The sequence below is a fragment of the Cervus elaphus genome, chromosome 15 (assembly GCF_910594005.1).
Source record: "Cervus elaphus chromosome 15, mCerEla1.1, whole genome shotgun sequence".
Taxonomy (NCBI): domain Eukaryota; kingdom Metazoa; phylum Chordata; class Mammalia; order Artiodactyla; family Cervidae; genus Cervus; species Cervus elaphus.
Window position 1 is genome coordinate 29,593,404 of NC_057829.1, and position 23,553 is coordinate 29,616,956.

General features: G+C 38.3%; 1 protein-coding gene across 4 annotated transcripts in view; it reads left to right on the plus strand.

Annotated features, from left to right (window-relative positions):
- VCL (vinculin) overlaps window positions 1–23,553 on the plus strand; it is a 108,363-nt gene that overhangs the window by 72,116 nt on the left and 12,694 nt on the right. For 2 of the 4 annotated variants that reach the window (XM_043925024.1, XM_043925026.1), the window contains exons 7-16: window positions 4,892–4,985; window positions 5,958–6,105; window positions 9,426–9,579; window positions 10,270–10,445; window positions 12,498–12,688; window positions 13,901–14,100; window positions 15,377–15,505; window positions 19,120–19,269; window positions 20,883–20,991; window positions 22,107–22,409. In XM_043925024.1, coding sequence (XP_043780959.1) covers window positions 4,892–4,985; window positions 5,958–6,105; window positions 9,426–9,579; window positions 10,270–10,445; window positions 12,498–12,688; window positions 13,901–14,100; window positions 15,377–15,505; window positions 19,120–19,269; window positions 20,883–20,991; window positions 22,107–22,409 — 1,654 coding nt within the window. The remainder of the gene's footprint in view (window positions 1–4,891; window positions 4,986–5,957; window positions 6,106–9,425; window positions 9,580–10,269; window positions 10,446–12,497; window positions 12,689–13,900; window positions 14,101–15,376; window positions 15,506–19,119; window positions 19,270–20,882; window positions 20,992–22,106; window positions 22,410–23,553) is intronic. The other 2 variants (XM_043925025.1, XM_043925027.1) reach the window with 1 other exon arrangement.

Genomic DNA, 23,553 nt, shown 5'->3' on the forward strand with positions numbered 1-23,553 from the left:
GTGAATTAATCAGACCCTGTGTCTGTCTGTGACCCCTGGGTTCCCATTCTGTTTAATACATGCAATATTTTTACCTCCTCTCACCCCCTACCAATAAAGAATTAACTTTGTCTTACCATACTTGTTTCATGCCTCCCTATTGGTGCAGTTTTCTCCTGGAAAGTGATGATTCCTCTAGAAAAGTGGGGGAAGAAAGTAAGTGGAAAAAATTCTTGGTAAAAGTGCGTCTTGCCAAATAAATTAAGATTTTAAAGAGGCAATGCAATAGCTGACTATTTTATGTTTTATACCTACATGCAGATGGCAGATTTACAAATTTAAAAGTACTTTGACTTTAAACTCTTCCTTTTATTTTGAAAATAAAAAATTTCCCCTCAAATCAACAATCATAATAATTATTAAAAACTAGTTTAGCATTTTTCCTGAGAATACATTATGAGACCAAAAAAATGTAGAGATTAAACAGAATTGACATTTTACCCTTTGTAAATTTAGCAACATATATTAATCTTTTTTTGGTGTTTATATTACTTGTATTTTGATGCATGTTGAGAATAAAAAGGAAGTGAGAAAAATTTTAAAAATGTTTCATTACTGAGAATTTTTGAACCCTATGAGGTGTTCCTGTAACTGCACCCTGAGTCAGTTATTCAGAATTTGTCCCTGTGGTGTATCTCCTCCCACTGTAGGCCTAGGTTGGTGGTGGGTAAATGGTAGTGAGTGACTCAGATGTCTTTGTGCAGATTAGAGTACCAAAGAAGGAAATACCGCTTAGAACATGTGCTCCTATAATACTTTTCCTTGCTGCAGACCATTGGGGTTTAAGTGTTGATTTTTATTTCAATTTTGAAAAAATAAGATTATATATGAGCTTTTTATGAGTCTTTTAATGTGATGCAATATTAGTATTCTAGTATGCAGCTAACACAACAAAGGATTTATCTCTTAGAGTCTGAGATAAATAGTTAATTTAAGCGTTTATATATCTTACCCTCTCCCCCAACCAAAGGAGAAAAGCCCACCATGTTAAATTGACATTTCCCTTCTGATCCAAGTGCTCTTTTAGTTGATACAACTGATTGTGTGCACATAGGTGGTGCAGAATTGTAGCACTGAGAAGGTATTCTTAGAGATGAAGAACTGATGCCTGGGAGGCTTGCCTGGAGGTTCAGGGACAGATAACTTTCTCTCCATGGGTAAATGTAGTTTACAAGATTTTGTGTTACTGCCCAATTTAACTTTCCAAAAACATCTTTGTTTAAAATATGGATTTGGAGTTAGAAATGTGGTCAGAAATGGAATGGAGTGGGAAGGGTGGGGACAGGAGGTGTTAGTGGAAAAAGGAGGGTAGGTTGGGCAGTGAATGAGAGGGGGTCCTTAGTCCCATATTTGAAATTTTCAAGAGCATGGGATTGCAGGAACTCACTTTCCCTACCACACTTCCTCTTGACTGTTTGTGGGAGGAACTCAGTGGTTCTTGGTATTAATATTATTCAGTGTTCTTTAGGTCTAACTCTGTATTAAATTTCAGAAGTGTTTCAGTTCCTGGAAAAGCATGGAAAAAGAAGTCTTTTAGGTTGTCCTTCTGACTTTCAGTATGTGTGGCAGAGTTTCAAAGAGCTGTGTTTCTTTTCATTTAAAACCTGAACTCCTGAGAGTTTTACAATAAAAGGAACCAGAGCAGGAGGGGCCAGAACCCTGCCAGCTGTCCCCAGAGCTGCACAACTGTATCTGCTCTTTTTTATATTCACTTAAAAAAAAAAAAAACCCAACAACAACAAACAGAGAAGAGCTTGGTGAAGACTCGTCTCTTTCCCACATTTTAGATATTATAGAGAAAAGTACTTAGTGAAGGTGCAGTTTTTTTCTCTTCTATTTCATATCCAGAGTGTACTCTGGGTACTTAGACCTACATCGCAAGGTTTAACTAAAAGCTCTGTGGTACATAATGTAGTTGGCCGCAGAGTTATGGTTATTGTCATCCTTTATAAATATCTCAAAATTGCTTCTTAGTCCTAGTTGAATTTGTTTATATTATATCTAGTGTTAGTATACTTCTATTGTTGCTTATGTCAGAATTCTGTTACTTCCATAATAAACACTCCCCTTCAAAAGAAATTCTTATGACATTCTTAGGACACCAAAATGTTTGTTCCTATAGACATTTTTGCTTTTAATGTGGTTGGTCAAAAAGTTTGTTGGGTACTCAAACAAACTTTTTGGTCACCCCAATAGATATGACATTTAAATGTATTGTGTTTAAATGGCTATTTACAACTCATCTTATTCCAGAAAGAATTTAATGTGGTCTTCCCAGTGACTGTTTTAAATCTCCAAAATTGTCTAAAATTTATTCTGTTAAAAATTTTGCTAACTAATTCAATTTCCCAGTTTAAAAATGCATCTTCATTGCATATTTGCCATTGATTCTTTTTAGGAGAAAATGATAGTAATTATAAGAAATAATGTTAACTTCATATTGTCACATCTCCTCAGGACCAAATTAGTCACATCCTTAGAGTCAGATTCTTTCCTTGAAGTGTGTTAGCCATCCTTTATAGTGAGAGAAAAAACAGTGACTTTTGAGAATACTGAATGCTGAGCAAAACTGGTTTTTCTATTGGGTTTCAAATCATTTTTGGGCAGTGGTGAGTAAAAGCAGTTATTTAGGTTAGTAAGAATTATGAATTTGATTTATAGAGCTAATTTTCTGGGCAGTGGCAGTATTAACCAATCCAAAATTGGCAAAGCAAAAGATTTGCTGACTACTGTAAAAGGTTAGTGGAATCTTTGACAACTCTCTTTGGTAAAAGAAAAAAAATTCTTGAATTTCATCTAACAGAAAATAATGAGATTTGAGATCAAATGGGGCTTCTAGGACTGAGCCCCTTAATTTAAAATTGAAGTTAAATGAAGCAATGAGGGAAAAAATGGCTAAAGTAGAACCTAACATGCAAGAAATGCTCAATTAAGGTTAGTTTCCTAACGAATAGCTATTAATGCTAGAGTAGACCCTAGAAAACTTCTGATCTTTGTTTCTTCTTAAATTTAGATTCTGAAATATAATAAATATCTATTGAATTTTTCACTGATTATATATGTATATTAGAGAAATGGTTATTAAGAGATTTTAAATTAAGTATTTTTACATGACTTCAGTTTTTCCTCTTCAGCATGTGCACAGTATTTCCTAGGTGAGAGATTGTGAATTTTTAAAAAATCTGTATCTAGACAAAGTCCTATAACTTGTATTAGACCCTGAAGGCTATCTAACTCTGAGGTTGGGTATTGCCTGAGACTTTCTTTAAAACAATATTAATTTGGGCCTTGCTAATTTGGAATTAAAGTTGACTTTTGAAGGCAAGGTTTGCTGTACAGAGTGATTAGAACAAGATGGAGGAGGAACAAATATTTGAGAATCAAAGCACTTAAATGCCACTTGTCTACTTGCACTAAATACAAATGGATTTTAAAATAGATCCTCCTACGACTCAGTCTTTTGTTGATAGATAGCTATCATAATTTCATACACCTCAATAATAAAAATATTTTATTTCCATTTTTTCAGTAATTTGGTTCACTTCTTTTTAGTTGCTGTGGATGAGAATTTGTATTTAGAGCCTGAGGTAGACAAGTTTATAACAGGAGAACGGTCTGTATCTGTTTAGATGGGGAAAGAGGGAATCCAAAGCTGAGAGTTCTATAATTTGACTGAGTACTTTGGAAAAGCTGGAGTCAGGCTGCTGAAACCCTAAGCCTAATTATGAATGCTCCCTGTACTTATTGGTGCTAGTGCTGGGTTTTGTTTGCATTTAAAGTGGGGATGCTCCTAGTGCCCCCAAGTGGAAAACTGATGGCACCACACCTTTAAGAACCCCAATTTACAACAGTGGAAATTGAAAAAAGGTGGGGATTTAAGACATTCCCTAGAGCTTCAGAGGGTAACTCTGTACTTTGATGGATGGGCTCTGTAACAGCTAGTTCCCTGAATGTTAATAAAAGAGAGAGAGACTGACTTTTAAGGTGTTAGAGACTTAAGAGATGGCCAGTTGTTCAGTTGTGAGAATGGGTTCATACATATTTGTTATATTGTTTTCTGTATTTTTATTTGCTTAAAAAACCCTATTAAAATATGTGTATATTTTAAAAGTGATTAGTCTGTTTAGACTTCTCATGGTATATCCTGGGAGGTTTTATGCTAGTCACTATGAATCCTGATTGTAAACAATAGATTGAGACCCCCTTATTCTATCCTGCCTCTTCTTCCAGATTAGGGATGGTAAGGGCACTAAGGATGAGGAGTGGCAGAGAAGGCTGAATGTATTTCTTTCTTGTGATACATTCAGTAGTTTATTTGTGGAATTAAAACTAAATTGCTAGAGTAAAATTTTCAGTTTTCTTCTAACCAGTAATTTCAGGTTCCTCGGGTTAATTAAACATATTGAAATATCATCCAGTGTGTATATTTCAAAACAAGATGTAAGAGAAACTGTGATTTGTGGCACCACATTCTAATGAGGCTTCTCTAAAGCCAGGAAGGCTTTGGCGGGGCTGCAGGATCTGAATGTTGACTAGTAGAAAGGCTGATAATGAGGCATGTGACAAAAGGGCTTTTTCCTGCTGACGATATTAAACTGCTTTGACTTGAGCAGTTTTACCAGTTTTCATAGTTAAGCAATAGGGAGACCAGAAAATAGAATTAACTGAAGATTTGCATGCAAGATGTTGCATTCTGACAGAAATAAGCATTATGGTGTGATGAGAATATTTTTAAGGCTGTTGTAGGACTACTGTAGCTATTGTATGTTAATGGTGTTAACTTCTTCTCTGTCTTACTTTGTATCATGGTATCTCAGTTTTTGCAAAGAAAATAATTGATACTTTTCTTCAAAAGGACACTGAAGCCATGAAGAGAGCATTGGCCTCCATAGACTCCAAACTGAACCAGGCTAAAGGTTGGCTCCGTGATCCCAATGCCTCCCCAGGTAACCCTCTGGTTTTACTTTTCTGATAGATACATCAAAAAGCTAAAACCAGGCAAAAAGAAAAAAAAAAAAAAGAATTTATTCCATAATCTCATAATTCTGAGATAACTACTGCAACATTTAGGGGCATATGCGATTCTCTGATAGTTTTGACTGATTGAAGCATGTCTGGTCCTTAAAAGGGTGAAGGGCATGAATTAATAACCTCTCATCACAGAGGAATAAACCAAAGTGAACTGGGCATTCTTTGCCAGATTATTGGTTCACCCTTTCCCTGAATCAGAAAGGTAATTATTTTGAATAAAAGCTCTTCTCTTCTAGTTCCCATTGGGCAGATTTCCATTTATGCCAACAGAATACTTAATTAAGCAGATGAAATGATGATGCTAATAAGAATTGGGAAGCAAAGTTGACTTGTATAAAGATAAGACCCAAATAGGTATTGAGCTAGGCTTTATGGATTTCCTAATCTAATATTTATTCAGTTTTAGATTAATATTTGAATGAATGTATAAAGCCTAATAGAGTTTGGAGGTGTTAAGTACTATTAAATTGTTAGAGCCTACTTTCATCTCATCCGTATGCTTACCACAAGCTGCTTATTATCTCCAGCTGTTTATGGTTCCAAGGATCTTTTTCAGCAGTCTCTGTGGTTGAAACCTCACTCTACGGTTTAAGGGCACTGCTTGGCTGTTAACTATCAGATGTATTGCCTTCTACTCACTAGTCATTTAAAATCATCCTTTTCTTCATGAATGAAATGACTTGTAAAGCATCCTCTCTAAATAATTAATAGATCTATAATGTAGATACTGAATCTCTCTCTCTCTCTCTTTTTTTCCTTCTGGCTGCCCCTGGCTTTTGGGATCTCAGTTCCCCAGCCAGGGATTGAACTCAGGCCAAGGCAGTGAAAGCCCAACATCCTAACCACTAGGCCATCAGGGCACTCCCTTGAATATCTCTTTATTTTAGGTGATGCTGGTGAACAGGCCATCAGGCAGATCTTAGATGAAGCTGGAAAAGTTGGTGAACTCTGTGCAGGCAAAGAACGCAGGGAGATCTTGGGAACCTGCAAGATGCTAGGGCAGATGACTGACCAGGTGGCTGACCTCCGAGCCAGGTAAAGTTCCTCTGCTCTCACCAGAGCACTGGTGCTAACAATTGGGATCTTGCTTCTGATGGAGTGATTCAGAAGCAAGTTTCTGTGAATTTTACTGAGTTCTCTTTGGCTGATAGATAACACAGGTATTATATTCTATGAATTCTTTGGGATTGGAGTGAATTTTCCTTTTGATGAACTTTTAAAATGTGTAGATGCCTTGTAGTGAAGTTGAAGTTGAAATAGAAATATGTTTTTTTAGTTTCTAGTCATAGGCTTATGAAAAACAAGGTATAGCGGATAGATATCTTTTATGAAGGATGATGGCAAGAATAAGAAACATAAATTGGAATGATTTCACATGCCATTTAAAAAATCAGTTAGATAGATTATCCTCTGTGTTGGTCATATCTAGGCTCTGTTTTGGGGTTGCAAAGAGTTGGACACGACTGAGCGACTGAACTGAACTGAGTTTCTATTTGATCATTATTCATTTAGTTTTATAGTTCTTTTATCTATCTCTTAGCCACTTCAAGTTTTGGCTTTTAGAATCCACCTCCATTCCCCCAAACTATATAGAGTTTGCTAATAAGAAAACTCAGTATAATAGGTTTGTTTTGAACTCATACATATAGTTAATGAAGTTCTAAAAGATCTTCAATTTTTATGAAATTTTATACTATGGATATTGAGAAAATTGAGGTATAGATAAAGTTTAATTTTGCTTCTAGATTGTCATGACACATCTCGAGGTAATTGGAATATAGAATCTCCCTTCAAACTAAGACCTCAGGAACACTCCTTGATGTGTTGCACACCATTACACATGGCCTCAAACGTATTAACATAATGGAATTCAGAATATAGTTCCTTTTTTTCTTTGGCCATGCCGTGTGGCATGTGGGATCTTTGTTTCCCAATCAAGGATTGAACCTGTGTCCCCTGCATTACAGAGTCTTAACCACTGGACGACCAGGGAAGTCCTAAATACAGCTCTTAAGGATTGGTTCCTAACCTGTTTCGGACCAAGGTCATTTTTATAATTTGATGAAAACTATTAATCTCTACCTAAAAAAGATGCATATAAACATGCTTATATAATATTATGTATAATTTCCAGAAGTTCATGGATTCACTGTAGCCCTGGAAGCTCCATGGGCTTCAGGGTAAGGGTCTTTACCTTGAAGGAGAGAAGAAACTGCATAAATAAATGTGATCTCATTGAGTGCAGTGGGCCTATTCTCCTGCTGTGAAGCAGTCTCCTCTGTCATGAGCCTGACAGGAACTTCACAGAAAGGACAAAAAGAAGTTCTGTTCCCATTCGGAGAAATGCCAATGTCGTTTTGACAAGATTCTTGGCTCTTCTGATTTCTCACTGCTGCCTCTTTTGTCTGCAGCCTTTTCACAGTGTGGTAGACAGCTTTCAGTTGGAATTCTCAAGTACACAGTTGTATGTATTTAGAGAAAGATGAATCTGAACAAGAGAACGAGGCAGTTGACTATACAGGATTGACCATAAATCTATGAAGAGAAAAGGTTGAAGCAGTGAGGAGCCCAGTGAGTCTGCTTCACACTGGCGCCTGCAATCTCCTTTCACAGTGAAAGATTGCAAAGCTGTCTCCCTGTTATCCTTTCTTAGATATGCCTGACTTTCTAACAGTTTAGCGGCTGAAACTCAGTAAGTTTCCTCTTTGGTATTCTTTTTTTCAGTAACCTAGGATTGTAAATGTATATTTTCCTCTCCATGGGACTCAATAAACTTTTTCTTTTGAATGAAAAATTATGTAGCCCGTAAATATTTTTACTTTTTCACACTCTTACACAAACAAGGTTCCTCATCACGAATTATTAGATTTGAAAGAAAAAAGCAAGTTAAAACATAAAAAGTAAAAAAAAAAGAAAACAAACATAAAAAGTATCTTTCCAAAAGTCTCAGACTCCTTTGCCATAAAACAGAGATGTCAAGCATAAGTAAAACATGTGTCTATATTTATATACAAATATTATTGGCAATAAATATTATTGAGTTTACTATCCCAAATATTGGTATACATGAGAAACATAAGTTTAAAAAGAGGTTAGATAGATGAATGATAAGTCCATAATCCATACTGTCATTAAAGGAAGCAAAGATTTTCGGAGGTTATCCTAAAATCAGAAGCTCAGGTTATGATCAGCCATGCTATTGGACCAAATGATGGAGTTGTCACTCACTATCATTGAATTTACCAGGCTGGGTGGACTAAAACATATGAATCTAAAAAGATGGCATATCTTACTTTCTTATGACTTGGGAAGTCTCTTACAAAGGGAAAACAAGTTTCCACTAACTTGCATCATTTTTTGTAGTAGTAGCATACCACTTCTGAGAGAGGAAAATAAAGAAATTAGTTCTTTAGGAACTTGGTGAGAACTTGTCACTCCATGCCCTTTTCCCTCAGTACTAACTGCTTTTGATACTTACAGAATGCATAGGAATGGATATTTAAGATTACCATTAGGTTATGATAATGACAATTCTGTAGTAATAATAGTTATATATGTGTATTGGTTTATTGCCAAACTGTTTTCAACTATTTCTTTTTGTTTGGCACCACTCTGTTTGATAAGCAGGGAAAGTATTGTTACCTACCCACTCTTCGTTTTCTAAGTTAGAAAACTGAAGCCCAAAGAAGTTAAACATCATAAGGTTCCACAGGTACTGGAGCCAGGATTTGAACACAGATCTTCTCGGTCCTGGTGCGGTGTGCTTTCAGTAACACTATGCATGCTGCCTCCTGAAACATTTTCAGTGTATATTTGCCCATAAACAAGACAATCTAATGGGCTGTTTATTTCTAAAGCATACCTACTGTGGTAACAAACCTTCCATAGCAATAAGATCACAAGTGCATTTGCCCCTCTAAAGATTAGGTTCGGTTATGTAATCACCACCAAGAGGAAAATTATAATTATCAAAATTTGCAGGTCTAGTCTTAAAGTGGTTATGCAGTTCCTTAAAGCTTCTGTATGATATTGTTTTTTTCTTTTTTGTTTTGTTTTGACCGTGCTGCACGACATATAGGGTCTTAATACTTTAACCAGGGATCAAACTCATGCTCGTTGCAGTGGAAACTCAGTCTTAACCACTGAACTGCCAAAATAGTCCCTGCTACTGGTTTTAAGATGGTTTGGCTGTTTTGCTTTGTTTCTCTCTGTTTCCTTGTGTTATCCCAGATTTAGTGGAAAAAAGGAAAAAGGACAAGTATGTTAGCAAAATGATATACATTGTGCTTTCAGTATTATTTTGCCATTAAGATTTTGAGAGAGTACAACAGCAACACATCTGTCTGTCTGAGTAGGGGACAAGGAGCCTCACCAGTGGCCATGCAGAAAGCCCAGCAAGTGTCTCAGGGTCTGGATGTACTCACAGCAAAAGTGGAAAATGCAGCCCGCAAGCTGGAAGCCATGACCAACTCAAAGCAGAGCATTGCAAAGAAGATCGATGCTGCTCAGGTAGCAATGGTGATTTTCAGGAGGGGTGGGAAATAAAACACAAAGAGAAATGTTCCATAATATCCTGTATCTCCCTCCCCCCAATTTTCTGTGGGTGGATGATGGGTGTTTCTAAGTGATGACTAATTCCCAGCAGTTGTCATTGTTAACATGTTTCCACTACCACAGGCTTAAGACTAATGTTTATCTATATTTTGAAATGGAGATCTCAATTTTGAATCCTTCAGTTAGTTAAAAGTAAGTGTTCTGAGTACCATTTTCCTAGTTCCTGATGGGGATTACAGTATGTTAAACCTGTTCTTCATCTTAGAATTTACAACTATATTTGATCATAGCAATGTTAAAGGGTTAAAAGTTTTTGATACTACTCTACTGTAAAATGATTTTCAAGCATTTCATGAAGAAAAATATTTAAGAAACTGAAGAATTAATAAGGTATGATTAATTCAAAGATAAGATAAAACTCATGAAGATGTTTTATCCTGATGAGAATGAAGAAAGTCAATTTTAAAAAGACGGATTGATTTGATTTTACTTTAGCAAGAACCAGTGTAAAATAATAAGGACTAGCATTATTGCTGATATGCCTTGTGATTATTTTTGAAATATTTCTGTTGCCCTTGTTAAGTTGAATAAAATTGGTTCATGAGTAAATCACAGTGTGCTTATTTTTCATTTCTATGTGTGTAGAATTGGCTTGCAGATCCAAATGGTGGGCCAGAAGGAGAAGAACAGATTCGAGGGGCTTTGGCTGAAGCTCGGAAAATAGCAGAATTATGTGATGATCCTAAAGAGAGAGATGACATTCTGCGTTCTCTTGGAGAAATATCTGCTCTGACTTCTAAGTTAGCAGATCTACGAAGACAGTATGTATTTAATCAATTAAATTATGCTTTAATTCCTCCCTTTTCCCCCCTAAGTACATACCTAGTTGAATTTTATAAGTTAAATGCACATATGATGCTCTTCTACTGTATTCTCATTGATTCTGTGTGACGTGGTAAGGGCAGATGGTTTTAAATTAATTATTTAAGTTAGGATACTAAGAACACCTTTTTTGGGATCTGTTTTTTAAATTTCTTAGGACATCCTGCTACACCATATTTGTGACTTTTCTGTTTCCCAGGCATATGAGGAAAATAACTTGTGGTTAGCTGTGAAAAGATAGGTGTGTGTGTGGGGTGGGATTGAGGAGACATAAGAAAATATTTTCTTCCTTCCTAAGCAGTGTATTTTTTATGTAGCAATTATAAAAGATCCTTAAATATGATATTCTCACCACAGCTTCTTTTGAAGATTTTTTTTTTTAGTCAGTGAGACAGATAAGGCCTTCTTAGCCTTATTTGATTATATTGAAAAAAGGTGTTGCTGTCTCCTTTTGAATGATATTTTTCTGTCTTAAAGAAAGCAATTGCATCACATGCTAAAACAACATTAAGGAAGCGTACAATGGCAAAAGTTAAGAGTTGATTCTCTCTCCCACCTCAGTCCTCTAGCCACTTCTCCAGGGATAACCATAGTCAAGTATCTTGAGAGATTCAAGGTACTTGAATACTTCAGTTCCTATTTTTCTGTGTTTCATTTAACTTGTATGTTTCAGTTCCTGTTCTTCCATGGGAGAGTGCCTACCTTTTTCTCAAAGAGGTACTTTAGAGTTCTTTCAGATCTTACATTGGCTAAGACAGCAATATTGGCTAAGAAAGCAAACTCCTGCCTCAGACTATGAAATAAAATGAGCGAGAGCAGGGTAGACATACTTTAGGCAGGAGGTTGTGGTGAGAGCAGCTTATGTAATAGCTGAGATTTGATTTGGTATCAAGCTCAATCAATTGGGGGTCACTGCTTTATACCCCAAATCTTAAATTATGTAGGTGGGAAAGTGTATAACTAGACAATTGTAAAATAGAGTGGGTTTCCCAGGTAGTGCTAGTGGTAAAGAACCCGCCTATCAGTGCATGAGACATAAGAGATGTGGGCTCGATCCCTGGGTCAGGAAGATGACCTGGAGGATGGCAGGGCAACCCACTCTAGTATTCTTGCCTGGAGAATCCCAAGGAGAGAGGAGCCTGGTGGGCTACAGTCCATAGCGTCTCAAAGAGTCAGACACTACTGAAACAACTGAGCACCCACACACACAAAATACAATGTCTACAAATTCAGGTATCTGTTTATTAATATTAGGTTGTTAGTACAGTCTGCTTACATTTTTACTAGATGTAAAAATACACAGAGTAGGAAACTGTGTTCTCAGGATCTAAACACAAGTCCGTTTACATAGCAAGCACTCATTAATGTTTCTTAATGAAGAGAGAATTAATGATGACACTGATAACAGCAGACCTTCATGTTTGGTCACATGCCATCTTTACTTATAATATATATCTAATATATGCATTTATAATTACCTTTTTTGTCCAGCTTTACAAAAATGGAGAAAGTATTAAGAATTTAGAATCATAAAGAAGCTCTTAAGATGATATCTAAATTAGTCATTCTGTCAGGTAGGCTAATATTTGCAGTTTTATCAGTGAGACAGATACACTTCTCCTGGTTTACTTTTCTATGACTACTGGACTTGAGTTATAAAATGAGTCATACTCTTGAGGTGGCAGGCTGGAGGGAAGGATCAGCTAATCTATTGATGACTGACTGAGCTCAGCTTACCAAATGGTTGAGCTTGGTTGAGACAGAATGACCAAACTCATATTTAACTATCTTAACTGGGAAAAACAATTAGAATTTATAGTATTAATTTCTTATTTAAGGGCCAAATAGATAAATCCCTTTCCTTTTAAGTCAAGTTAATAATAATAATCGTTAGCAATTTGTCATCTCATTAGCATTCCTATTATCAATTAAGTCATCTTAATGTAAAGAGTATCTTGGTGTGACAGGGTGACTATTTTTTTTCTCTGCAGAGGAAAAGGAGATTCCCCAGAGGCCCGAGCATTAGCCAAACAGGTGGCCACAGCCCTACAGAACTTACAGACTAAAACAAACAGGGCTGTGGCCAACAGCAGACCTGCCAAAGCAGCTGTCCACCTTGAAGGCAAGATTGAGCAAGCGCAGCGGTGGATTGATAATCCTACTGTGGATGACCGTGGAGTTGGTAAGGCTATTAGTGCATTTAGCCCTCATTAAATTTATTTCAGTGAAGATAAGCAAGTTGTTGCTAGAGATCCTGTGTCATCTGTGATTAGGTACAGAGGGGCTCTTTAGTCACTGGTGAGTAAGTCATTCCACAGTATGACTCCATCTCTAAATGTAGCCAGTAGTATTTCTTTGATTTAATCAAAAGTATTAGCAAATAAATGATTTTGTTGCAGGCAAATAGAAAAGTCCTCAGGTTGCAATTGAAACTTTGAGCTAATTATTTCCAGTTTATGTATACTTTCATTCTATTATAGTTCTTTCTGTTATTACAGTCCTTAGAAAGTTGACAGTTAAATATAATTTTTAAAACTAAATAAAAGGTACTTAACTACCAAAGTTATTTTCAGTTGTGAAGTCTCCTGCATCACACAATCACCTGTAGAGTTGATAACCTAAAATTTTGATTTTTGAGATATTTTAGGAGTGGAACTATAAGAATTTAGGTCATATGATAGCAAGCCTATTGAAGCTGAAACATATATTTATTTCATTTGCTGTATTCATTGGAAAATTTTTAATTATTTTAATTAATCCAGTGTTGGCTAATCAGGCAGATGTATAATTTACTGGTGGAGAAATACAAATTTTCTGAATGGCAATTTGGAATTATATGTCAAGAGCTTTAAAAAAAAAAGTTCATACCCATTGACTCAGCAATTTGACTTATAGGAATTTATTTTAAGAAATAATTAGAGATATTTCTAAGGAGTTACAAGAATGTATATAAACAACATAAATATTTAATAAGTAAATTGCCAACAATTATGGTTCATATGATAAAATATTACATAAATTTTAGATCATGAATTTTGAATAATATCTAATGATGTAGAAAAATGCTCATGTTAAATAAAAAGAAGCACAGGATAAAAGTTAATGTATAGTTTATCCCAGTTTTATAAAAGATAAATGTATGTATGTATATAGAGGAACATGCAATGCATTAAAAAAAACTGGAAGGAAATGTTCAAATATATCAGTCTGTGAGAGATGGGATTAAGGGTGGTTTATATTTTTTTACATTTCTCAAATTTTTTTGTCTTATTAGTGGGGGAAAAAAACCACATCACTAAATGTTACTATTAAAAATAGAAATCCTTGCCAGAATGGCACAGTGATTGGCCTCTCCATATCCATGTGAGTGACAGTGTTTTCCCTCCTGGTACAGGTCAGGCTGCCATCCGAGGGCTGGTGGCCGAAGGGCATCGTCTGGCTAATGTCATGATGGGGCCTTATCGCCAGGACCTTCTTGCAAAGTGTGACCGAGTGGACCAGCTGACGGCCCAGCTGGCTGACCTGGCTGCCAGAGGGGAAGGGGAGAGCCCTCAGGCGAGAGCTCTTGCGTCTCAGCTCCAAGACTCCTTAAAGGTAGAGCTTGGGAGCATGTATCCTTGCGTTTCTTATGCTTAACTGTAATTGAAAAGCTAGGGAGGGAGAGAGTTTTTAAAATGCATAATTTCCTGAGTCTAGGGAAAGTGAAAAAGATGTGATCAAGAATATAAGAAAATCCAGAGTTTATTAGGAAAAAGCTTATCAGTGTGTGATAGCAATTAAAATTGTGTTTCCCAAGAAATACAAGAGCTCTTTCATATCTGCTCTACCACGTCTCACTTACACTTGTTTAGTCAGCCAGCTTTTTTTCTTAAAATGGACTCCTTTTTTAAACTTACATTTATTTAAAAGAAAAGTTTATAATAATTTTGAAGTCAGGAGCTTGATGAGCTAGTTATATTTTTTATAATATTCTATAAAAGAAACAATTATTAAAATAAAAACATTTTTCTGTATAACACCTAAAATCTTCTTAGATATCACCAGCCAGTGCATGCCACCCATTTTGAGAAACAGTGGAGGTGACTGAGACTTTTTTGAGTATAAATCTATTCTAAGACTTGGATTGGAACTTCCCTGGTGGTCCAGTGGTTAAGACTCCACACTTCCACTGCAAGGACCATGGGTTCAATCCTGGGTCCCGCTGGTCAGAGAAGTTCCATATGCCTTGTGGTGCAACTAAGGAGCAAAGAAAAACCTTAGGTCGGACTAAATGTGAATTATGAAAAGGAGTTTTTTTCATGACTTCTGAGAATTCTCTTCTTTCGATCCATGTTAGAAAACGGATACATATATTAGTTATTGAGTTTTTCTTGAAATTTATTTGAAATATCATGTATCCAAAAAAATCCATTATTGATTTCTTTCCTCTAAATATATGAAATTAATTAATTAATTAATTAAAGTAATATAAGAAATTTGACACTGTATCCATAGTATCTTACAGTTACTGAGATCATATCAGGCCTCTCCAGCCCTGGGACTGGTGAGGGATTATCTCATTTCATGGTCTTCTTTGGGCTCAACCCTGTGATTCTTAGTATTATTTCTTAGAGGCCATCAAGAAATGAAGTAAGATTTCTTGCTTGGGTGGAACAGTCTCTAGGGCAATGTGGGTTTTGTCCTTAATCACTTAGAGGGCAAGATTCACTTCTTATACCTGTTTTATGCTAGCTCAGTGCTTTGTTCAGTTAATACTCACAGTTGATAACATTGAAAGAAACACTGAATGAATGAATGGGAAGAGAGGACAGTGGCAGATGTGCTTTTTGGATATTTATGGAAAATTTCATTTGTAAACAATGTTTTTAAGGATCTGAAAGCCCGAATGCAGGAGGCCATGACTCAGGAGGTGTCAGATGTTTTCAGTGATACCACAACTCCCATCAAGCTGTTGGCAGTGGCAGCCACTGCTCCTCCTGATGCACCCAATAGGGAAGAGGTGGGTGTCTGAGGTCTTCCATTTCTTCTATTGGCCATCTGTGTGTGTGTGTGTGTGTGTGCATGTGTGAAGGTAAAATGTGACTACAGTGTACATCAGGGTGGTTGGGAAATTGTGGATGAAGGGTAGAAGAGGGAAGGATGGCCTTGCCACTTCTTATTTCAGTCACCACGTATTTCAGCTAGGAATCTCTTTAGGCCATGTCTTCACTTGAAAGTAGTGGAAGACCTGACCATCAGATATGAAAACAATGGGTTTTATTTTTATCACATAACAAGAAACAGGGAGCTAGGTAGCCTTGGCATTGATTCAGCAGCTTGACACCTTAAAAGCTGGCATCCCTGTGATTTTCATGATCTTTTCTGATAGAGATGGCTGATGTAGCCCTGGGCATTATGTTCAAGGCAGTAAGAAATGAGGACTGGGGTCACCCCAGTCATAACCGGCATAGTAGTCCCTCTAGTCATAACTGTCCCTTCAGTGTGTCCTTAGGACAGTTTATTCTTGACATGGAAGTCAGGACAATTTTTTTAAGACATTTGATGTCATTCTTTTACTCAAACCCTTCAGATTACTCCTCTCTGTCCCAGAGTGAAGCCTGAGTCCTTACAATGAGCAGTAAGGCCAGTGATGTGCTGGTAGACCAGATCTGGAGGAGAAAACAAAACAAAAAGCAAAAGACTCTGATTTGTAAAGTTCGTTGACTTTCATGATGTAAATACTCCCACAATGACTGGTTCAGTGTGAAGTCACTGTAAGCAGAATTGGGAAGAGATGGGCACTTCTGGCTCTTATGAGTTTGTGTGAGTTGATACCAGCATCTTTGTCACACCACTGCATCTGAGATGGTCCCCCATCTACTTCTCTGCCCTCATTTGGTACCTCTTATCCCTCTCATGCTCCTCTCTCTGCATTGACCTTCTTGTGTTGTATTCCCAGTATTTCTTGTTTATGTTTATATGTTCTAATATTGATGCCCTTGCTCTTGTCTTCTTGGTCCTTCCACAGATAACTGCAAATACTGTTCACTCACTTTCTTCAGGTGTCTACTGAAACATCACTTTGGGGTCACCACCTAAGAGACAACCCCAGCCCAAGGAATTTCCTTGTCTCCACATCCTGTTTCTCCTTTGTGTTTATCAACACTTGCGTATTTACCTCATTTTCCTTTGTATGTTTCCCTCATGTTAGCATGAAAGCTCCATGTGGGCAGGGATTTTGTTTTGTCATTACCTTATTCCCATTTCTTGGCACAATTCTTGGCACATCACTGGCACTGAATAAATGAAAGTAAACACTCTCCCAGAAATCCTCCAGGAGACCTTTGTGTATACGTCATTGACTGGAACTCTGTCACGAGGCTACCTCACTGCAAAGGAATCTAGGAAATCAAGTATTTGATTTTCTAGACTCTGTAGTACTGGCAGTGAAGGAGAAGGAGTTGGGTCGGGCACCCAAGACAGTGTAGAACAGGTGGGCAGAGGTTTGTGTTATTCTTATTTGCTAATGACCCCCTTTTTGTTCTGTAGCCTTGATTCCTGGGCAGTTCAGCTCATGGTTCACTTAGGCTGGGGTAATTTGCTATTTTTTCATTCCAGACATCTCTCGGTGTCGGATGAGTAGGCAAACTCTGCTGGTAATCTCTACCTAGATACTGCTGGGTACCATAGCATATATTGTCCTGTTTTCTTCCTATTGGAAATTTGTGAGTTGCTACTGACTCTTCCCTTCATCAATAAAGTCAGACAAGCCAATTTGATCTCACAAATATGTCTTGAATTCTAATTTCTATTCATGTTGTCACAGCTGTAATTCTGATCCTTGTCCCTTGCTGCCTGTGTGACTATGCAGCTGTGACTGGTCTTTGAATCAGTCACTAAGGCACAAATAAAATAAAATTACAGGGCTGAGCCTGATATTTTCCTGCTTAAACCTTTCAGTGGTCCTTCCTTTTCGCATAGGAGAAAGCCAGGGCTCTGTGATCTGGCTTCTAATACTATCCTTACCCCTGTTTCCCACAAAGCCCTGCCCCTCAGTTCATGTCCCAGCAATAAATACCTCTTTGCTTATAGTTTCCTGCCTACTCTGTCCTTTATTTTCTCCATGTCTTTGTTCTCTCTGTCTCTCTACCTAATTATCTTCCCCATCATCTCTTTTGGCTAATTTCTATTTATTCTTTATTCTAGTATCTTTTTCTTCCTGGAGAGGTTAAGTGCCTTTTTCCTCCCAAGTATCAATGCTTAAATTTATTATTGCAGATAGCACACAACTATTATAGGCATCTGTTTATGGGCCTTTTAAACCCTGCTAGGATGTGAGCTTCTTGAGATGCAGAAATAATATCTTACTCATCCTTGTATCTTCAGCACCCGTTCCAGAGCCTGGCACATAGTAAGTGCTCAGTAAATTTTGGTTGCGTGACAAGAAAAGCAAGCTAGATTAAGTCAGAGGGAGCAGCAGACATGGTCTGGGATTGAGATGGTTGACAAAAGTCAGCCAAAGCCTTGTATATTCAGAGTAGGGAGACCAGACAAGGAAAGAAATAAGGATGGAGGCCAGGAGAAGAGGATCAGGAGATCAGAGATTTAGGAAGAGATTCTGAGCATTAAATGGCAAGAACCCATTAATGGCTGAATGCAAACAAGGGGCCAGGATGGAGAAGAGACTTGAGTGGGGTAAACATAGAACCCTGGCAATGAGGAGCCTGTTTTTGGGCCAAGAGACCTTTAGAAATTGTCTGCTAGGAGCCAGAACCTGACTCCAAGTATAGGCAGGTAGACCTGGAGGAGGTAGAGAGGAGGGTAGATTCTGCTAGGCACTCCCGACGTGCTCTGTGTATAGTATAAGTGTCACCCAGGACTGCTGGTGAGTGTCAGTCCTCATTATGTTATTCAGACAAATGACAGAGGAACTTCTGTTCTCTAAGTTCAGTTGTCCCCTTCGAGGTATGCGACTTTGAATAACATCCATGCTGAAGAAGATGTGTGAACTGAATGAACAATTCAGTAGATAGTTTTGCTTTGCGGTCATGGAGTTCAGCCGTATTTCCCTTGTGTCAGGCCTGGGTGTGAGCACCAGCTATCGTTTTTCCCATGGAGGTCAGGGGCAGAACTTTTACAACATTAATGGTAATGGGATATGTGAGGGGAGCTGCCCTGAGGAGGCGGGGGCTCTGGTTAGGACTCCGTAGATAGTCTTGGCCTGTAACGCATTCAGCTACCAACCTGGTGTAGGTTTTTCTGACCTCTTCACACTAGAGGATAAGCCTTTGTGAAAGGGGGATTAAGTCTTTGGATGCTGTGAACTTCTGCTTGTAGACCCCACAGCTCTATATGTCTTGTTTGCACTTGGTAAGCATTAGTTGAACTGAAATTCAAGGGTGTGTGTGCACTTGTCTGCATACATGTGGTGCTAATGACCAAATCTCTGAGGAGATATGGCAAGGCCAGGACTCAATGTGTGACTGTTGTCTTATTAGCTGGGGTTTGATGTCATCTCCTGAAGTTTGCTCAAGCAGTTGCTGCCTCTACTTATAAAGAGAGAATTTTCCCTTAGGCTGTCTGACCTGATTTATTGAAATAAAATTACTTAATATCTTTGGTTTTTTCCTCAAGGTATTTGATGAGAGGGCAGCTAACTTTGAAAACCATTCAGGAAGGCTTGGGGCCACAGCAGAGAAGGCAGCTGCTGTTGGAACTGCTAATAAATCAACAGTGGAAGGCATTCAGGCCTCAGTGAAGACAGCCCGAGAACTCACACCCCAGGTGAGTTTCACTCCCTTTTTATCATGTAAGTTCACACCATAGTGAGTAAAGGAGGTTAACTACACAACAGTTTCTATATATTTTTGAACACTTATTATAAAATATTATGAAAAAACCCACATTTACCCTTAGTGCCTATAAAATCATTTTTATATTGTTTGAATTTTTTTTTTTTACAATGATATGATTAGTTTTGAAAGTAGAAGAAACTAGTAAAGTACCCCTCTCCCATGAAGAATTAGAGAAAAATTTGATAATCTTGAGTGGTTAGTTGGGTTTGATTTTAGAGTTTATGCCTTTCCGCACATCTCTTTGAGGGTATTTAAACATTTTTAGTTGTGTTTATACTTAGTTTTTTTTTTTCTTTAACTATATAACCAAGATATACCAGACTGTGAACAGAATATTGGAAGAGTGGGAACAAAAGAAAACAAATTGGACAGGAATTAAAGTTCTAGTACATGACAGATGTTCTTTAAAAAAAAAAAAATCAATTCAATGTCACTAAATAGTGTGATGTTTGTTTTTGTTTATTTCACTTATTTACTTATTTTTCACTTATTTACTCAGCATATATTTCTTAAGTGCCTGTGATACATTAGAAATTGTCTTGGTTTTACAGATTTGTGATACTAGATTTGGTGGGAGCTTGTAGGCAGAGACAGGGGACATTTAGCATGTCCCTTCATTGTTCAGCTTTTATCCATGTGGCATGTTAACAAGTTAGAATCTCTTGAAAAATCATACTTGTCTAGCTTTTTAAAAAAACATGTCCGTAAAACATGAGTGTATCTAACTTTCCTGAAAAAGTCCCATAAAACATGAAGAATAAAATATAGAATTTCTGTATAAAACTGAGATTCCTAAAAAACAGAAACACAGCAGTAGGCTTAACACACCAACTGCAGAAAGAACCAGGACTTTGGAGACAGATCTGGACTTGAATCCTTTCCTCATGTGTAAAATGGAGGTAACTCTTTCCTAGTGGATTGCTTTGAAAATTAAGATGTTTCTATGTTATACAGCCTATAATTCATCAAATGCTCAGCAAATGTTAGTTCCTTCCCCTAGAGCTGTAACTGACTAGCTAAGAGCTCTTGAGCAAGTGACTTCAATTTTCTGTGTCTTGGTTTTTGCAGCTGTGAAGTGGAGAAATTACTATCCTGTCTCTCTCTCACAGGCCTGTTGTGAGGATTCAGCCTAATAACAGATGTGAAAGTAACTTGTTAACTATTGACAGTTGTTTTTAGTAAATATTCATAAATTTGTTATAAGTAATCAGTATCTTTCTTAATGATGCTTTTTAAGATGCAAGGACATGGAGGGCTTAAGTATTTGTCTGTTTAGTGTATGTTTGGAAGTATCTCCAAACACTCCTTTACTTTGTTACTTTATTAGCTTCTTAAAATCAGGCTGTGACTGTAAAACCTTTTCCAAGGGCCCATTCTGGGGGGCTGTTTTTCAGACCAAAACTAGTGTTTGGCCTTAAAGGAGACTTGCCGACTTCTGGCCTTATAGCGCCACCTGCAGGTGAAGAGGGGGAGGCTTCTCTCAAGGCTCAGGTTTGAGTGCGAAGGTGCTCTTGGCGTTTCAAGGTTGTCTGTCATTCCCAGGTGGTCTCAGCCGCTCGCATCTTACTTAGGAATCCTGGAAATCAAGCTGCTTATGAACATTTTGAGACCATGAAGAACCAGTGGATCGATAATGTTGAAAAAATGACAGGTAGAGTTGTGCGCAAAATTCTTGCTGTCTAATCCATGAGAGACAAGCTCTGAGAAACTCAAGCAGGACCGGTTATGTTACTGAGCTGCAATTGGATAAAGGCTCTGTCATGTGCCTGACAGTGTACTTGGCCCTGATTACAGCCTCTGAGCAGCGGCGGCTTCTCATTCAAGCCTTGCAACTTTGTCCAAAGAGAGACTCTTTGAGCCTCTTTGATTTTAATGCCGCCCTCCCAGTGTGATGTTTATTGTTACAGCTCCTATCTTCTCTGAATAGTGTCTTTTCTCTGTCTGAGCCAGGGTTTGGTTTCAGAGGCTGAGAGGCAGTGTTTGTGGTTACAGTAAGTGTCCCTGTCATTTTCAACGGGTTCACATTTCAAGGAACCACAATAGCTACCATTTAATACAACTTGTCTCAGAATTTCCTCCAACTTATCAACTACGTAGTTTTGTTTTTTTTTTAAAGGAGAAACCAACAACCAACAGACCTGTGTCTGTGCAGTTGAAGTGGCATCTCTGAATCTTCATTCTCTGTGGAGGGAGGGATGGGAGAGGAAGAGATGAGGGAGGTAGGCGCTTCAGCTTCCCTGCACAACCTGCTGGGACAGGGGTCCTTAGCAGCCAGTGGTGAAAGTGGAGCTCCTTGGGCATCTGAAGACAGGTAACAGAAACAAGAAACAGGCTGTTAAGGTTACCGGAATCCACCGCGTGGCTCATCTTGGGCACTACAAGCTGCCAACAAGCAACAGATGGCTGGGGAGTGAGACGGAAGGAGAAAACATTCTTAAGAGATAATGTGGTGCTGATGTGGTGAAGGTTTCAGACACAATCCTGGTTTCCTCCTCATGTGAAAGCGTTACTGGGTGTCTGTGGTAGATATAAGAAGGCTGGGACCACGGCTGGTAAAAAGGCTGTGAATCTGTTTGGCCTCCTGGGCTACATTCTCACTCCCCACCCACTACCCACCCTCCAGTGGTGCTTTTGATTGTGTAAGAAGGATTTTGAGCTGAAGGCAAGAATTACGAGTGTTGTACTTTCACATGAATGGGCATCAGGGTTTTGGAGTATCTATTCTTCTAAAATAGAAACTAAACTCCATTTCTATTCTCCGGACAGGGCTGGTGGACGAAGCCATTGACACTAAATCTCTGTTGGATGCTTCTGAAGAAGCAATTAAAAAAGACCTGGACAAGTGTAAAGTTGCCATGGCCAACATTCAGCCTCAGATGCTGGTCGCTGGGGCAACCAGCATTGCTCGTCGGGCCAACCGGATCCTGCTGGTGGCTAAGAGGGAGGTGGAGAACTCTGAGGATCCCAAATTCCGTGAGGCCGTGAAAGCTGCCTCTGATGAATTGAGCAAAACCATCTCCCCAATGGTGGTGGATGCAAAGGCCGTGGCAGGAAACATTTCTGACCCTGGTAAGCAATGCATGGTGTGGTTCACCTAACCTGAGAGGTTAATTCAGGCAGCTGACAGGGAGGGGAGAGAAGATGCACCCCACAACCCCCACATACAAAGTCTTGAAGGAAAAACTAGAGCGTGCTAGTTTGAGTATGCTAGATTAATCTTTTTCTATTCAAAATATATTGGACAGAATATTTCCTGCAGTGTTGGCAGGGTTATTGCAAGTTAGTTTCTCTGGAGCAACTTCTCTGTACTTTCTTCATGTAGTCTGACTAAATAGCTCCCTGTCCTATTGAATCATTATTTTGGAAATTTCTCAAAAGATGCATAGTAATCAATTTATCAACCACTTAACTTATGTGACTTGCATAACTTCTGCTTTTCTTAAAATGCTTTTTCTCTAGACACCATTCTTTATTTCTGTCAAATTTGGAGGACCTGAATTGACCTGTGGGTCTCCTAGGTGATTATCTTGATCCTACATCAAAGAATTTGGGTTTTCTTTAGCTGAATTTTGATCATGTTTTCATTGCTGCTGAAGATGTTTCACTCCTTTCTGGTAGGAAACATCTGAATTCCTTCCTTCTGTGAACCTCCAGTGATTCTAGCCTCGTCTCTGAGTAGGATCCACTCAGTGTGAGAGAGTGGGAAGAAGGGGCTGCCCTCTTCATCCCCAGCCCAGGCAAAGTCTACCTAGTTTTCTCAACCCACCATCACTAAAGATTTGCTCAGTTTCCTAATTGGAGTTTCTAATAGTTTGAGTGGCTTCCCAGGTGACTCAGTGGTAAAGGATCTGCCTGCCAATATAGGAGACATGGGTTCAGTCCCTGGGTTGGGAAGATCCCCTGGAGAAGGGAATGGCAAACCGCCTCAGTATTCTTGCCTGGGAAATCCCATGGACACAGGAGCCTGGCACGCTACCATCCACAGGGTTGCAAAAAAGTTGGACACAACTTAGTGACTAAACAACAACAATAGTTTGAGTAAATTCTTTAATTCTAGGTGACAGGATACAGTAGCAGCAGCTCATTGTAGGGGTTAATATGCTGAATGCCAAGTGGAGTAGGTAGGGAGAAAGGTGAGAAGTACCCCAGGGAAAGTCTGCCCCATCTGAAAGTGACATCTCCCCTGTTCTGAGTGGGGCATGCTTATCTCTTG